The sequence below is a fragment of the Odontesthes bonariensis genome, chromosome 24 (assembly GCF_027942865.1).
Source record: "Odontesthes bonariensis isolate fOdoBon6 chromosome 24, fOdoBon6.hap1, whole genome shotgun sequence".
Classification (NCBI taxonomy): Eukaryota; Metazoa; Chordata; class Actinopteri; order Atheriniformes; family Atherinopsidae; genus Odontesthes; species Odontesthes bonariensis.
In genome coordinates, this window is record NC_134529.1 from 13,157,221 (window position 1) to 13,174,592 (window position 17,372).

The 17,372-nt window shown below is 38.9% G+C and overlaps 1 protein-coding gene across 2 annotated transcripts in view; it reads left to right on the top strand.

The window, feature by feature from the left end:
- Positions 1–17,372, top strand: part of grm1a (glutamate receptor, metabotropic 1a) — a 37,853-nt gene that overhangs the window by 16,063 nt on the left and 4,418 nt on the right. For both annotated transcript variants that reach the window (XM_075458865.1, XM_075458866.1), the window contains exons 4-8: positions 5,621–5,856; positions 7,065–7,311; positions 7,787–7,955; positions 11,201–11,327; positions 13,846–14,782. In XM_075458865.1, coding sequence (XP_075314980.1) covers positions 5,621–5,856; positions 7,065–7,311; positions 7,787–7,955; positions 11,201–11,327; positions 13,846–14,782 — 1,716 coding nt within the window. The remainder of the gene's footprint in view (positions 1–5,620; positions 5,857–7,064; positions 7,312–7,786; positions 7,956–11,200; positions 11,328–13,845; positions 14,783–17,372) is intronic.

Sequence of the window (17,372 nt, forward strand, 5' to 3'; positions counted from 1 at the left end):
AAAGCAATGAATTCCATATCACATGTTGGAGGTCTTATGCACAGTAGGTAACAGTGACAGAGTTTGCTGTCATTTTTTAAATCCTTAAAACAGCACTTATTTGCTTCTTTTCCCCCTCTAATGTTTGTGTGAATACTTCCTCCGTGCGCTTCATTTTATGGTCTTATAAATGCAGTTCTCTCAATTAATCCAAATGGTCATTGAACATCAAATGGGAGTTTAGCAAAAGAAAAGACAGCCATGTATTCATTCTTCATTTTACAGAGTCAGCATAACAACTATGTAACGAAAAATGAAAAGCCATTGAAATTTTCTGGCTTTCTTGTATACTGCAGACTTCTTCCTATACCACTTATTGAGGAAAACATCATTTATCAACTGGCAACAGATTTGGGAGTGGACTTTCAGTCTATCTTCAACCCAATGAGTTCCATCTCATAAATAGCAGCCTGCACCAGCACCCCTCCTCCACTCTGCTCGAGCCTGACTCAAACTGGTGCCCTGTGTACAATAGTGATCCAACTACAAGCTCATCCATCTGCTCCATCACATGTCACTCTCTTTTCATCTATTCAGGAAACCTTTGATAATTCTGTATTCAGGTATTTCTTTGTCATGATGCAGGATTAAATCTCTTCTTACCCCTTATGTTAGATCAATGAAAGGTATTCACATGTTATTTGGACAGTTAACAGTCAGTTCAATAGAAATCACCAAAGCCCTGCCCTTCATAACAACCTCATATTAACATGATCAATCCAATTAGTATTACATTTTTATGGGTTGCAGCTAGAAAATATACATAGAAGTGATGATAAGAGCAGTCCCTTCATTAAATTTACAGTAATGAGGAGGATGTAATGAATGGCTGTAAACTGTTTGGCCCCTCAACTTTTTCATATCATTATCCTTCTGCTGGCTCAAAGCCAACTTCCTGTCAAATATACAATTGAATTCCAGCAGAACAAGAGGTCCAGTTCAAGACTAATAAAGAAAGTCTATTACTTGGGGTCAAGTCAGCAAATTATCTTCTGATGACTTGTCTATTTCAGAAAGTATTTAATCAACACTTCCATGCTCCAGTTTGGCTTTATACCTCAAAACTTGCTTTGTTTTAAATATCTATTGGACAGGTTTCACTGCTTGTGAACAGTGTTTTATGTTTTATATAAATTTTGTAGCCACATAAGTAATATTAGAATGCACTGGTGAATAATGTTGGGCACGCAATTATAAATTCTCAATAACCTATTTTAAGAGGGGGATGATCAATGCAGTATTTTAGGTATTAGGACTGCAATTAATTCCTGGAAGCATTCCATAATGTTCATATTTCCTGCCTCTCTATTTTCATCGAACCAACTAGCGCACACTTGAACAGCAGTGACTCCTTAATCCACTTGAACAGGTGTTCCTCTGGTACATACAACCCATGTTATGTAATAATGGGCCTTCCGATATGTAGTGTGGAGACGCGAAACATTAAGGTGACATTAAATCAGATTTTGTCCCATCAGTCGTCCCTCGTGTGGCCCGTGAGTTTCGATGAGCTGCTTGGAGCTCTGCCAGACAGCACTATTCTGAGAGAGGAATGTGAGGAGAGCGAATGTCTTTTTTATTTCATCACAAACTTGACTGTGAGACACAGTCAAGCATGTCTTCAGTGTGCTGTGCATTATTGATATGGAGTGTTGAACAGCACCGCTGCTCACTCTTTCCCTCTCTGTCTTTATTTAAGAACTGTCTGCTTTCTTCTCTTCACGTTCAGCAAATACTCCAAACAAGCGACAGCACTGAATAGGCTTCATTAAATGAATTTACCCTGTCATGTAAGTATGTTTATGATATGCAGTCTGAACACACACGCAGAAATGTCTAAATCATAGTGCGTGGCTGTCTTTGCGTTCCTGTACCGCTTGTACAGAATAATAGAGGGAGGGACAGAGACTGCATTCAGTAGGAGTGAATGAAGGAAATGTGACTCGGCCCAAATGAAGTCCACGTGTTTCTCGGTCTTAACTCAATTAGAAGAATGGAAAGGATGACTCAGTTTAAATGTGTTTTTTGAATAATCAGCAAAAAAATAAAAAAAATAAAAAAAAAATACAGCAAACATTTTGAAACATAACAGGAAGTAAAGTTTTGTTGTGATTTTAGAGAACCATACTTCTATTATTCTGGCCTATCACAAATACACAACTATACAACACGTGCCACAAAGGTTACAGTACTGGTTGTTGTAGGGTTACATGTTTAGCTGAATTAATTTCAGGCTGCCTAACAGCAGTGGCAACAAGTTATTAATAAACATTTCCCACACTGCAAGTACACATTTGTCAATTTTACACATATGATGTATTAAAAAACCTTCATACAAGCTCCGGTGTGTATTTGTAGATTAGATTAGATGCAATGTTAGATATGGTTCTGCCTTCTATAAGGCAAGTGTTAAGGATGACAAAGGAGCCATTTTGAGTTGAATGCAAGGCCAAAACTGTAGACGAGAACAGATTTTCACAACATTTTTGAAGTTTTGGAAACTAATTCTGCATAGTAGATTGAGTGTCACATCAGTTTTCTTGCTGGACCAAGGACATGGAAATCAACCTACAGTCTGTAAATTGATACATACCCTATAGAGAGCACAGAATGTGACCTGTGTTTTCCTCTTAGAGTCCCCGTGAATTCAAATTCTAAGTGTTGATATGTAGTATTTTCTCACATGTAATGGCCCAACACTGACACAAAGTTGGTAAATACCTGGAAAACAGTGAAAAAATGTTGATAACTCACCCTTCACTTATTCTTACCAGAGACTGTATTTTAACAGTGGATGCCAAAAACGGGCAAATCCATGGTTACAAAAAAAAGCAATTCAACTGAACAGCTATTATGGATAAAATTAACCCATTTCTCAACTGAATTAGTATTTCAGAAATAATTGACCTCTTGACAAAGTTGTCTCACTTGTCTTCCTTACTACTGCATGATGTTCATTTTGTAAATGGACTCATTTAGAGTAGTATGGACAATAGGGCAGGATGTTTGTAAAGCAGGACTTCAGGGCAAGGCTGCCTTGAAATTGAAAAGTCATGTGCGTGGCATCCACAAGTTCTCAGTCAGATCCATTCCTTGATGGTAACTTTTGGCTCCAAATACTAACGTGTTTGCGAACATAATGGAAAATGGTGGATTTCACCATAGTTTTTACAGGGAACATTCCACCAACCGTTTCAAACTTTAAATGAAAATTACAGCAGTGATATTATGTGGTTTTCTCAGTGTCAAGAAATCCCATTAAAACACCAAAACAATTTAGTATTAGCAGTGAAGACGAGCCTAATTTATCTTAATGTTTTTCCACTGTATACCAATACTTTTGTCCAAAAGCTAATCAGAATACTGCCGATGACACCATACTCTGCGGGACACATTGCTTCATTATGATCAATACAGACTATTGTTTATAATCAATCATTTTCTCATGACTTGTTATTTTTTGTTATTTTCTGTGACTGTAAGAAAAATATAGACTTTACGTCGTTTTTTTTCTTCAAATTTTGGCGATGCATCTTTCATACTGCTCAGTGGGTTTTAATTAGTATTTCACGCCCCCGCAGACATGCAGCGTGTAAAGAGAGATAACCGGATCAGAGGATCAGACGATCAGACGATCAGACGTCAGGTTCAGCTGGAGACGCTTTAACAACTTCAGGATGACTTTAGCGTTAGGATGATTTCCATATTCTGCAAGTCTCTTGCTGCGGATTTTATCTCAAACAAAGGCTCTACTCTCTCAAATAAACTGGCTTTATTGCGTCTTCTCAGTCCGAATGGCTTTTTTTTCTTGACTGGCAGTAATGGTGGATAGAAATGTCAGAGAATTTGACCCGGACACATCCTTATCCTTCAACCAGAACATCCCATGTGTGTAAGGTAATTGGTTCCATGGTGAGTCATACCTAATTGGTGTGTAGCTGTCAATAGAACAGGTATTCGAAGGCAGTAGCCTGGAGCTCGCATTTAAAAGACAGAGAGACACGGCCAGTAGAAAACACAGCTGAAAACACTGACTCAGAAAGAGTGAGCTCTGAGCAGGGATTTTCGTGAAAGTCTCCCTTTCACTGACATTTCTTATTTCTCTTGGAGCCCAATGGCCAGATGTGTCCAAATGAGCTTGTTGGGGTTGACAGTCTTGCACACAAGCAAACAACAAGCCAGCTGAAGGGATTGTGTAAAGCCTGCAATTACAGTTCAGGCACTATTGTTGAAACTTCTGTCCTCTTAAATTGAGGATTGCAACAGTAGAATTGAGATAAGACACCAAGTGGTGCACCCACACTAATTGAACTCTGTAGAAGAGTAGATAATGTAGTCTTTCTAAGTGTGCTGGAATCTGAAAAGAAAGTCAGAGGAACAACATGGCCCAGAGGGTAGTCTTGAATACAGGTGACATAAGGTTCTTCTGTTGATCACTCTTTTGAATCAATCACTTCAGGTCATACATTCATAGTTTCCTAGTTTTCCTTTTAAAATGTTACCAAAAGAGACAAAAATATCGTACTTTTTCATTAATTTACTCAGAAAAATGACTAATCACATTTAAGAAGTATATATGAGTATGATATATCTGTATATATTTCTATATATTTTACATAAGTATAAGTATTTGGCGTGACCCTAATGTGCCTCAATAATTATGACTAAACGTTTCTGGTTTCTGTTGTTCACCCCTACACATCTGCTTGAGGGAACTTCAGCTCATTCCTCTGTACCAAACGCTTTCTGTTCAGGGATGTTGGTGGATTTCATCACATGAACTGCTTATCTCAAGTGTTTCCACAACACGTATTAAATCAAGGTCAGGACTTTGACTGTTCCATATCATTACCTTTATTCTTCTTTAACCAGTCTTTCATGGAGCGACTTGTGTGTTTGGGGTCATTGAGCCACGTTCTGTTGAAATACACTTCAGGGACAGATGTCCTGATATTTTCCCTTATAATTTGCAGTTCAGAGTTCATTGTTTCATTAATGATGGCCCACATGCAGCAAAACAGGCCGAAATCATGATCCCACTACCACTATGTTTCACAGAAGGGATGCGGTGATTTCTTCAATCCAAATTTAATGATGAGACATTTATGACTGCACAGACTTGGCATATTCAAGCTGTACTAACAGCTCAGCAACCACTTACTTGCTCATCACAATCTTTATGTGCCTTTTAATCGGCTCTCTGTGAAGAATTATGGAATTAGCTGACAACATTGCTTTTGTCCACCACTTAGAGCAGCCTCGCTGCTAAAAGCTACTAATATGGACCGGGATGAAGGGCAGCAGCAGCAGACAAAAAATTGAATGAGACAGAGAAACTGTCCTCAAAAGTAAAGCTGCCTCAGTAAAACCTTTTTTTCTTTATGTTTTCTTACACGAATGAATTATACAGCTATTGTGAACAGCTTTACAGGCTTGTCAATGTAAATTAGCAGTTAAGTGCAAATTATAAGATACAACAATCCAGTAAAAAAGACCTATGACAGTGACAAGAACGCTGCCGAGCAGTACCTCTAACTGTTATGCCAATGTTTCACTCTCTTTCAAATATTTTTCTTTGCAGTGATGGATGGGCAGACCGTTACGAGGTCGTGGAAGGTTATGAGCAAGAAGCAGAGGGAGGAATCACCATGAAGCTGCAGTCCGAGGTGGTCAAGACCTTTGATAACTACTACCTAAAGCTGCGTCTGGATGAAAACACCAGAAACCCCTGGTTCTCCGAGTTCTGGCAGTATCGATTCCAGTGTCGCCTCCCAGGCCATCCACAGGAGAACAAGAACTTCAAGAAAGTCTGCACTGGTGGGTTACAGCTGAGATATTCATCTTGTATTGTTGCTGAACAGGAGGACATTTTGTCTGCCATGAGGTGATCTTAAGTATTTTGCTTTGTTCTTTCATCTTGGCAGTTAGACAAGAGGGGTGAATTTGACCAGAGTCCAAAACTCATGTATAATAACAAAAACTAATTTTGACTCAACTGCATTTTTTTCTCTACTTCTTTCCCTCTGAATATTCTCTCCACTCGCTCCCAAAAGGTGATCACGGTAAATTGTGTTCTTGACTCAACAGAGCCAATCATCACTGCAGTCACTTTGACGTGAAAATAAGTTGCTAAGCATGCTTCCAATCAAATGATGAATAAAATCAATTAGTGTTGTGTGATGACTGCCACTATCTTCAAGCAATACAGCTAGTGCAGTCACAGCTGCTTTTCTGCTTTGTCTATATCATTTTTTATAAACCTCTTGTATTCCAAAGATCTTCAAGGTGGTAAGTGTGTCACCAAAGCCACAAGCCACCTTTTATTTTTTTATTTTCTAATGTCACCGGCACTTTGTATTTGACACTTTCAAGTCAGGAAGAGTTTGACCGATGCTTTTAACGCAACACTCTGTGATGTTTAGAGAAATTCTGGATTCTTTCACTCTGGCAGTCTTATGGTAAAGATGAGAATTGGATCAGTCAAACTCTGATGTGTAAGCCTTGTTTATGATAAGTAACTAAAACGAAACTTGTCTTGAAAAACTGCACAAAAGATGCTGTATAGAGATAGAGCATCCTTGTTTTCCACTAAATGTGCATGTTAATGTCACAGACAAAAGTATAAGTATTCTAAATGCACTTTCTAATAAGGCACGGAGATATATGAATTGGGTAGGAAACATTTGAGGAAATGGCTTCATCCATTTATTTTTGCCAAATTTCCCATTCTTCAAATTACTGAGGAACAGCGCCTTCCGATGACTGAAGTACTACTGATATACACAGTCTCAGGCAATTGTTGCTCTCCACATCTGTTTCCTATTTGAATTTTGGACACCTTGTTTGGATGTTAATAGGAGTATATTTTGCAAGATCTGCTTATGTCATTGTTCTCTGTGTCTGAATCAAATTGAATGATCTCTCTCTCACATAGTGTTTGAATACAGCACACAAAAAAAAAATCTTTCACTTGTAATTCTGAATTCTTCCAACTCTTCCATGACCTATTTTTTTCCTTTTGACAGGAAATGAGAGTCTGCATGAAAACTATGTTCAGGATAGTAAGATGGGCTTTGTCATCAATGCCATCTATGCGATGGCTCATGGTCTCCATGATATGCACAAGGAGATGTGTCCGGGCCAGACAGGGCTTTGTGAAGCCATGGATCCTATTGATGGCAGCAGGCTGCTGGACTACCTGCTCAAGACGTCCTTCAGAGGAGTCTCGGGGGAGGAGATTTATTTTGATCAAAACGGAGACACCCCAGGCAGGTAAGAGGATGAGGAGGAAAGAGAGCTTTAATATCATCATTAATCTTGAATTTCTCCCATCTCCCACATTCTCCAACTCATTAGCACATGTGCATAAGCATACACGTGTGCACCATTCTTGAGCACAAAAGGATGTAATTAGTTTGGACTGGAACAGATTCAGAGGATGGTCCACTGTGGCAGCCACTTTCATCTCTTTTCGGTCCAACAGACTCCATTTGACAGTCAGAAAACACAGCCGTGTCATTTCTCTGTCAGCGAGAGGTTAGGTGGAGCACATCCCGCTTCAGTATAAAAATCAGGACACGGGGTGCGCTTTCACATGCTCTTGATGTCACACTGACAGGGCTCCAAAATGTATGAAAGGATTATGAACAAATACATTGCTAGGTGGTGGAACCTCTATGAATTACTTGTCCTTCTTTCTCTTCCTGTTATTGATACTTGAAGTAGTTCATGATCTTTCCCTCTTCAGGTATGACATCATGAATCTACAGAGTGTGGGTGATGAGCACTATGACTACATAAATGTGGGCTCCTGGCATGAGAGTATCTTGAACATAGATGACAACAAGCTATGGATGAACAGCAGTGAAGTGGTTCGCTCAGTCTGTAGTGAACCCTGCTCCAAAGGACAGATTAAGGTAGGCATTCAAATCCGCCATAGACTGAATTCTAGACCAGACTCTAGTGTTCCTGACAGCAATTGCATATGAAGGGTAAAAATGGCGTTCATGACAGTGACAGCCGAGTTGTAAAAATATTAAGTTTCATCATAACATGCCGTGTTTACGTGTAACCAGTAAAATGGCATCCTTGAAGATGTTGGTTGCATTGTAAAATGAATGTGTTTTCGGTCTGACTGTGATTTTTGTTCATTGCCTAAACTTAACCAGGAGGAGACAAAAGCGTTTTAGTAAAGTGTTGTCATGTTATTGAAGAAACATATGTAGACCTTGATCTTTTGTACCACAAAGACACATGATTGAAGGCGCTGCTCCTAATTGCGCCATCCAACCCACCCCTCCTTCCTCTTTATGAGGACTTTGCTGCTTCATAAACAAAAGACTTTGAGAATGTTAACTGCTCTGATGTGGAAATAGTCATGTGAGTCGTACTTCCTTTCTGCCACTTATAAGGCTGATGCTTTAGGGTGCCTTTGTGAATCCGATTATAGGGTATGAATCCTGACTCATTGTGACACAAATCTAACAAAGGACTGAAACTAAAATAAATTTACCAAAAATGAACAATGTAACATTATAGGGGGTGGTCCTTGAAATGTTTTTTTCAGAAATGTGATCCATGTGATTCATTTGGTCTGTTTTGTATGCCCTATAATTTTTCTTTGAGAAAAACATGGGTCTTGGTTCTTATGGGATAATAGATATTGCTCAGTGAACACAAACCAGTATTTCAACATCAATTTCAGATTAAAAAAGAACCTGGGTAATATTTGGTCTGAACATCTATAGTATGACCTCTTTCCATCCTATTTTCAACCCACTAAAATGTGGTTACAACATAACCCTCTCACTAGGCTCTTAGTTGAAGGGGTGATTGGTAGGCAAAATGCAGTCCCCACAAAGAAGTAATTCTAACACATCTATTGTTAAAATGACTTTTTGTGACATGGAGGTCCTGAAGAACTGACAAGGGAAGCAGTTGCAAACGTAAGCTGAGAAACTAGTTTCATGTGCATATTGCAGGTAAAAATACCCTTTGCCCTTCCAAAATAAAGAATAATTAAATAATTATTATGTCAGTTTATTATAATACAAGTTGACAAAATTAGGGAGACAAAACTGATGCCTGTTTTTCCTTTCTGCAAACCCTGGTAAACAGAACTATTTGTGAAAGTCCAGCCAACTAGTTTCTGAACAAACTCTAATACATAATCTGTTATGGGTGCATTTTTCATAGGATTTTTTTCTTTTTGGTAAAGTTTCTGTCCTCTTCTCTTCAAAAAAGAAGTACTGAAACCACATGAAATTCTCACTGAAAAATAAGTACATTTTAATTTTATCTTATTTAATCGGGGTGTCTCGTGGAGATTATTGACATGCTAAAAGGTGATGACGTCAGCTTGCTAGCTAATAACCTATTCAGAACAAAGGAAATCAACAGTATTGCAGAGATTTGAGCATAAATGTAAGTATTGGACATACTGAAACTTTTAACCTGCATGGCGTTTGATGAATGCATAAGGAATCAACAATATTTATTATCATTCTTGCTTAGGGAAACTTAAAGGAGTGTACAGTTTTATGACAATCTAGACAACGGCTGTTAAAACATACAACAACATTGGCAAACATAGATGGCACTACAGAAATAGTCTGGAGTTTTCCAAAGCCATTAAGCATGTTTCCTCTGAGCACGATGTATTTCTATATGCAACGTCTTTTCTTGAAAAAGCAAACACACCTGTTAGTGACAAATGCGTTGGAGGGAGGTACTACTTAAAAACAGCAGGAAGAACTCCTACGCACTGATGGAGGTCAGAGAGACCGAAACTCTGCCATTAATTTTTAGCAATAAACAAAGTGTGTGGAAGAGCTTCCTACTGTTTTGTGACATTTCCATTTAGTTGATGGAGGCATTTCACAAAATGTTTAAAGTATATAAGTTGGTGACGCTTTGAGCGAGCTTGCTCAATGTTGTAATTAGACGATTGCATAATTGGTCTATTATGTGTGCACATATCAATGGAAGTGTTGCAGTGTCGCTCATATAATGTTGCTGAAGGTCAGGTAGCCTGAAAAACGATGAAAGATTTTAGCTTTTAGTGAAACAGTCTGCAGGAGTCTTTCCTACTGATTGCATGTAATTATGTAGAAACTGATTTAAAGAATGGAGAAATGTAACTTTTTTTTTAACAGAATAATTCAAAGTACTGATGCTCAGGTGGTGATAGTTTGACAGTTGGTGGTGTCTCTCGCGACTTTGTATTACTGAGCTAAGTTTAAGAAAAAGCCATCGATTTTTTTTTTTGCCCAACATTTCTCAAATGACCAAAACAATTCCATGCTGGAGCTTGTTGAAAAGTCCTAACATGGCTATTTTCATCAGTTTTCGGCCTGTAAGTATCACGAATGTCTGAAGTTCCAGGATATTCATCCTGTGGTCAATAATAAGTTGCAGTTACTAAAGAAAGAAGCAGTCATGCCCGCGTGTTTTTATGCAACTTCTTGCAATAAATCCAACTTGTTTCAGTGTTATGATGTTCACTTTCCAAGTGGTGCCAGTGTTTAGCCTGCCACAAACATGTATGACAGGGTTGTATTTCACAATCTCTGGTGATATTGAGCTGGAAATCTACACTCAGTGTAATTATTTATTATTTTAAAAGGTAAAAAGACAAAAATTCCTTTCAGTCTAAACATTATATTTTCAACACAACTCTAAGTCTGCTCATGGTTAATGAGGAGAAGGCCAGCACGGCACACTAAATACTAAAACTGGTATGGAGCCCAGTTTGATGAAATGCCCTCGTTAGCTTAATCTGGGGCCGAATGTTTTCTGTTGCCATACTCTCTGCTGCCCTGAGGGAGGGTGCATCCTCTCTCCAAGCTCCTCGCGCTTCTCATGCTGCTTTGTTTCCTGCCCCACTTATCACCCTGCTTTGCATATCACAGTGCTGGTAACAGCTTCTCCGGGAGCAGAATGTAAAAGCAGTTGGCCTTGTTTTCTAAACACTGTCTCGGGCTCAAGAAGAAAAAGAAAAAGAAAAAGCACACTCTCAACCTCGTCTTTGATATCTCCCTGATGCTCATTACTTATTTAGATTGCTTTGGGTGTGCAGTACCTTTTGTCAGGGTTTGGTCATTGCCTTGAATGGTTGCTAAGCTGTTTTTGACCCCTCTTTGTTGATCATCTCCACGTCCAGGTGATAAGGAAGGGCGAGGTGAGCTGCTGTTGGATTTGTACCACATGCAAGGACAACGAGTTTGTCCAGGATGAATTTACCTGCAAGGCATGTGAGCTGGGATGGTGGCCTGATGAAGAACTGGCAGGTAGGTGGAACAAAGCAGACACTCCAAGCCAATCTACCTTTGTTTCAATTAACAGTGTTCAACATACTCCCCGAACAAATCCACACCGATTCTTTTAGCCGTGTCTGCTCTTATCCAACCAACCTTTTGCCTGAACTCAGCCATGACAATGACTACATTACACTCTAAAAGATCATCCTCCCCCCTGAAAGCTATTCATACCACAGTAGTCTGGCACCCTCTTTTGCTGATGCTTCTCACCAGCCAAGTCCTATGCCCCTGCTCTTTCACAGCCTCCTCAGCCTCATTACTCCCCCAAAGGTGATACTGCTCACTTCTCTCCTCTGTGCTCTTTGCCTTGTTGTATCCCAGTGGTTGTTTTGACAGCGATTTATGAAGTTGAGAGGACCTCTCAGTTCCCAGGTGCGAAATCCTATTACCGCCAGGAGAGGCTTGGGAACGCATTTCAGTAGTCTGTTGAGGAAAGAAATTCTCCCTTCACTCTCATTACATTTGGAGAATAATAATAGAGATGATGATCCATATATGGAGTCAGATTAGATTTACTTATGTGATTATTCAGGGCAGGGTTTCGTCATCACATAATATTTAGCATGGTGCTCATTTCTTTTCAAGTCAAATGTGAATGTCTCTTTGAAAATGTATAGCAGAAGTCTTAGCGTTGATATTGAAGCATTCAGCGGTCTTTTCCAAAGTGCAGATACTGTATGACAGTCAGGAGAAAGAGGATTTAGGATTGTAATTGAAAGGAGCCAGATAACGCATTTCATTTTTGGCAGGATTGTCCGTTTGCATAAGATGGGGCAGATGTCTCCGTAACCTAAGTGGTAGGCTTCAGACACTTTTACCCCCACTAGTGTACTCCACATTCTAATTTTCTTATTTGAGTTGGAGACAACATGGGCTCTTTTAAAATGACAGATTTCTTCTGATTTGACACGTTAGGCGTCAGTGTGCAGATCACAAGTGGGCTTCTCAGTGAAGTCAATTTAATGCTATTAGCAGAAGCATGTAATTTATGGAGTTTTAAGCAGGGGAAGTGGAGGGATGTCAGTTTTCCCACATTAAGCTCTACAAAATTCCTCTTCATGTTGGATGACAAGTATGCAACTAGTGCATCATGACAGACACAGATAACCATGTGTTGCATGCATGTGCACATATATACTTGACAGATATCTGACAGAACAAGAGCTTTGAGATGTGATAATACAAGCTCATTAGTTTCTGACACAACCAAAAAATCTGGACCCCTGCAGATATGAAGTCGCGGTGGCCTCTAACCCTTTTAACAAAGAGTTGTCACACATATCCTGAAACTAACTTTTTGGCTGTTCCTGAATGTTTCTTTCTCTCAAAAATACAACATTCCATTTCAAAATGTATTGTGTAAAATAGATTGATATTTTGTAAATGTATAAGACTGTGTTATTGCTACTAAAAATCTATAACAAATTTTAAATTGAGATTAATTTTGGAGGCAGCTTCATGATATAACTTTGACATCAATAACATGAAAAGACAAGCGATGGATATATGGGGAGCCTCTGATTTTGGTCCAGATGTTCATTTATTCCAAAAGAGATCTGAAATACTGATAGATCTGAACACAGTACATATTGCCACATACATATGGCCCCTCCCACATTCTTCTGAGCCCAGAGAAGTCGACGTCACCTCTTGAGAAGGGAAACATAAACAGAACATGGTTCTTTTTTGCACAATAAAATTTAAAGTGGCATTTGTTAATCAACTTCATATTCTAGTGCTTGACAAAGGTTCCCCACCGAAGTTAATCCTTTGCCCATGTGGTTATATCAGCTTTTGATGAATGACATGTCATGAACTTTACAGTTCTTGATGCAGTGCCGTCTCAGGGATCAGAGATCAGCTTAGGCTTACACCCTTGCGCCTTACCCACTGAAATTCCTCCAGATTCCTTTAAAAGAAAAAAAAAGATATTATAACTTGTAAAGGCAGAAATATGCAAAACCCTTCCAATTTTTCTTTGAGGAACATGTAAAAGAAATATATACGTTTGAGTTATTTCTCATGCATTTGTTGACAAACTACAGATACTCTGCCAATATTTACACAAAAAAAGACACTATTTTGTGGATAATGCTTTTGCACCAAATTCTGATTACAATCACCTGTTGATATCACATGTTTGAAAAGTCTTCAATATAATTTTTTGAACTAATTTCCAGCCCTACATTGCGCCTGTCTCAATCTTTTTTGGAATGTACAGCATACAGCATTTAACATTTAAAAACTGCAAGACAAAATTCTTTCTATTTGCATGTTCCATACCATCCTAACCTTTTCTAATTTGGAGCTGCATACTCACACACAAGCAAAGTTCAGCTGGAGTCTTCAGCATCAGTGCAGTCATAACATATGCACAAAAACTGTTTCTGCAAACTTTTTCTCTCTCATTAATGGTTTTTTTTGTAAAAATAATAACAATACCAGTACCACCAAAAGACTGACTCAAGAACTCCACTTCTTTTTTCAGAATGCCAACCACTGCCTCTGAAGTATCTTGACTGGGCAGATGTGGAATCCATAGTTGCGGTTGTTTTCTCCTGCGTGGGCATCCTGATCACCTCCTTCGTCACATTTGTGTTCATCCAGTACCGTGATACACCGGTGGTTAAGTCCTCCAGCAGAGAACTGTGTTACATCATCTTGGCAGGCATCTTCCTGGGTTATATCTGTCCATTCACCTTAATTGCCCGTCCCACAGTGGCTTCCTGCTATCTGCAACGGCTCTTGGTTGGCCTTTCAGCTGCCATGTGCTACTCTGCTCTGGTGACCAAAACTAACCGAATTGCCCGTATTCTTGCTGGCAGCAAGAAGAAGATCTGCACTAAGAAACCACGTTTCATGAGTGCCTGGGCCCAGGTGATCATTGCCTTTATGCTAATCAGTGTGCAGCTGGCTCTGGAGATCACACTCATCATTCTGGAGCCGCCTGAGCCCATCAAGTCATACCCAAGTATACGTGAGGTCTTCCTCATCTGCAATACCAGTAACGTGGGCATGGTGGCACCACTGGGCTACAACGGCCTGCTAATCATGAGCTGTACCTACTATGCCTTCAAGACTAGGAACGTCCCTGCCAATTTCAATGAAGCAAAATACATTGCCTTTACAATGTACACTACCTGCATAATCTGGTTGGCCTTTGTGCCGATTTACTTTGGCTCCAACTACAAGATCATAACCACATCCTTCTCCGTCAGCCTGAGTGTAACAGTAGCACTGACTTGCATGTTCACACCCAAGATGTACATTATCATATCCAAACCAGAGAGGAACGTCCGAAGCGCCTTCACCACATCTGATGTAGTGCGAATGCACGTTGGAGATGGGAAGTCTGCGCCTCAGTGTGGAAGCAACAACTTCTTCAATATCTTCCGTCGGAAGAAGGCTATATCTGGAAATGCAAAGTAAGTTACTTTTTTTGCTAGTTTTTTCTACAACGTATGTTTATTACTGGTGGGATTGGCGAAAGACTAAACTGTAAGATGACTAAGCATCCAAAATTCTAAAAAAAAAGAAAAAATGTATCAATTACAAGTAACATGTAGTTGCTTGTTTTTTTTTTCTTTTTTAAATAACAAACAGTACCCGGCAGAAGTTTACTTACATTAATCATGGATTTAAATTTTACGGCAATATTGAGCCATCACTTGTTTAGATTTATTTATTTATTTAGTCATGAATGTATTTATTCATTTGAAGTTCTTTTCCTGGGATGAAATGCTTTTTTGAAGAAAAAAAACCCATAGTGCACAAGTTTTTATTGTGACATAAATGTAAATACAGCTCATTTAATCAGTTGCACTTTGGCCAGAGGTTTTTTGCAGCCATCAGTACATTTCTTTATCAGCCCTGTTGGGATATTTAGAATCAGTAGAGTTCAATAGAACTTCAATTGAAAATTAAAAGAAAGGAAAATAAATTGCCTCCTCTCTCTGGCCTGACTTTAAAATTCAATCTGTGTATTTTTAATCAAATTTAGGTTGGATGTTTGGGAAGACCACTCCAAAAACTTAATGCTAGCCCTTTGCAGGTGTCAACTGTTTGAGTTTTGCTAAATATTTCTGTGGTAGCCCTACTTCTCAATCCACTTTGTGCAGTTATATGTTTATTCGTACCTCTAAACATTGAGGCATACAAATCAATTCTTTGTCTCATCTGGCTTCCTCTAGAAGTCTTGTTTATTTGTCAACCTGGTCAGCTTCAAACATTAGCATGATTTAGCTAAACTTTAGCTTGAAGGTATTGATTTTGGAGCAGGAGCTTTCTTTTTGGACTGCTGTCTCTCTGTCTATGGCGATGTAAAGATTACTTGACTGTAGTTACTGACACTTGTGTCCTTGTGCTTCAGTGACTCCTGTGCTGCTCCTGCCAATTCAAACTAATTTGCTCTCACTAAGACTGCAAAACAACACTGTATTTTGCCATATTAACAAAGTTGATTGTCCAAATGGGTTTTTCCTTTGCTCATAGTCCAACTCTCCACCAAGTTTCATGAAATTTGGCTTTTCGATAGTTTTTGTGGAATCTTCTTAATATAAAGACAAGGTGCAATGATCACATTCTGCACTTCAGTTTGCATCTCAGTGAAGGACTTGATTTCATTTAAATGAAGTTGTTTGAACTGATTGTCTGGCAAACTGCGGTTGTTCAGATATGGCTCCAAGAGACATTGATTGAGTAAATCTACAGTCCACTTAGTCGGATCTTGACCGAGCTCCTTGGAATTTCCCACTGTGTTGTGCATTTTAAATCCAGTGAAAGCTGTCCCGGAAAAATAATAAATGAATTCATTTAAAAAAAAAATGTTTATGTTGACATAGAGAAGCTGCAGTCAATCAAAAGACGTCAGTGAGAAGAAAAGGGGACCTAGCAAATTAAAAAACACTTTTCTTAGCCTTCAATTATCTACAGTGTTTGAGATGATTTTAGAGGACCCTCAATATATAAAAACTTGTGCACTAAATAAAAGATATATGCTGTACAATAATTCTCAGATAAAAAAAAAAGTAACACCACTGACAGCCCATGATATCTATGCCCATGATCAGTGCATGTAAACTTCTGACTTCAACGGTAAGAATTGTGTTTCAGAACTTTGAGAAGACAACTTGACTTCTTTAGCGTATCGATGCATGATGTCAGTTCATCTTTTTAGTACCTCATTCTAAGTCAAATGGAACTGATACACAGATTTAAATACAACCCAAATATAACCCAGAAAGTTTGGGACGCTGTGCAAAATGCAAACAGAAACAAAATGCAGTGATTTGAAAATCTCATGGTTCGGTGTTTTAATACTATATAGAAGACAGCAAGTGTTGAAATGAGACATTTTACTATTTCATTAAAATAATATTAGCTCATTTCGTATTTGATGGCAGTAATATGTCTCCAAAAAGTTTGGGCAGGACCATGTTAGCCCATCTTGTTTTAACAACAGTCTGTAAGCATCTGGGAATTGAGGAGACCAGTTGGGAGAGGACTGCTGTCCCATTGCTGTCTGAAAACCTGAAGGATTCTAGCTGCTCGACAGTCCTGGGTCTTCTTTGTTTGTATTTTGCATTTCATGATGCACCAAATGTTTTCAGTTAGTGAAAAGTCTGCACTTCAGGCAGGTCAGTTCTTTGCCTCATTTTAATTTTAAAAGAGCTTTGGCCCAATGAAGACGCCATCATTTGTGCGATAGAGCTTTAAGCTGCATTTGTGGATAACATAGTGAACGGTGTTCACAGACAAGGATTTCTGGAAGTATTCCTGAGATCCTGCATCCTTTGGCCATGTCCCTCGCACACAGTCTCCAGATTATCTGAATCTTTTGATGATATCATGTACTGTCCATGCTGTATTTTTAAACGTCTTTACAATTGATTGTTACTGAACATTATTCTGAAGTTACCTCACAATTTGTAGATGCAATTTTTTTGTAGAGAGCCGAACCTCTGCCCATCTCTCCTTCTGAGACGCTGCTTCTCTAGGTGCTCTTCTCATACCCAA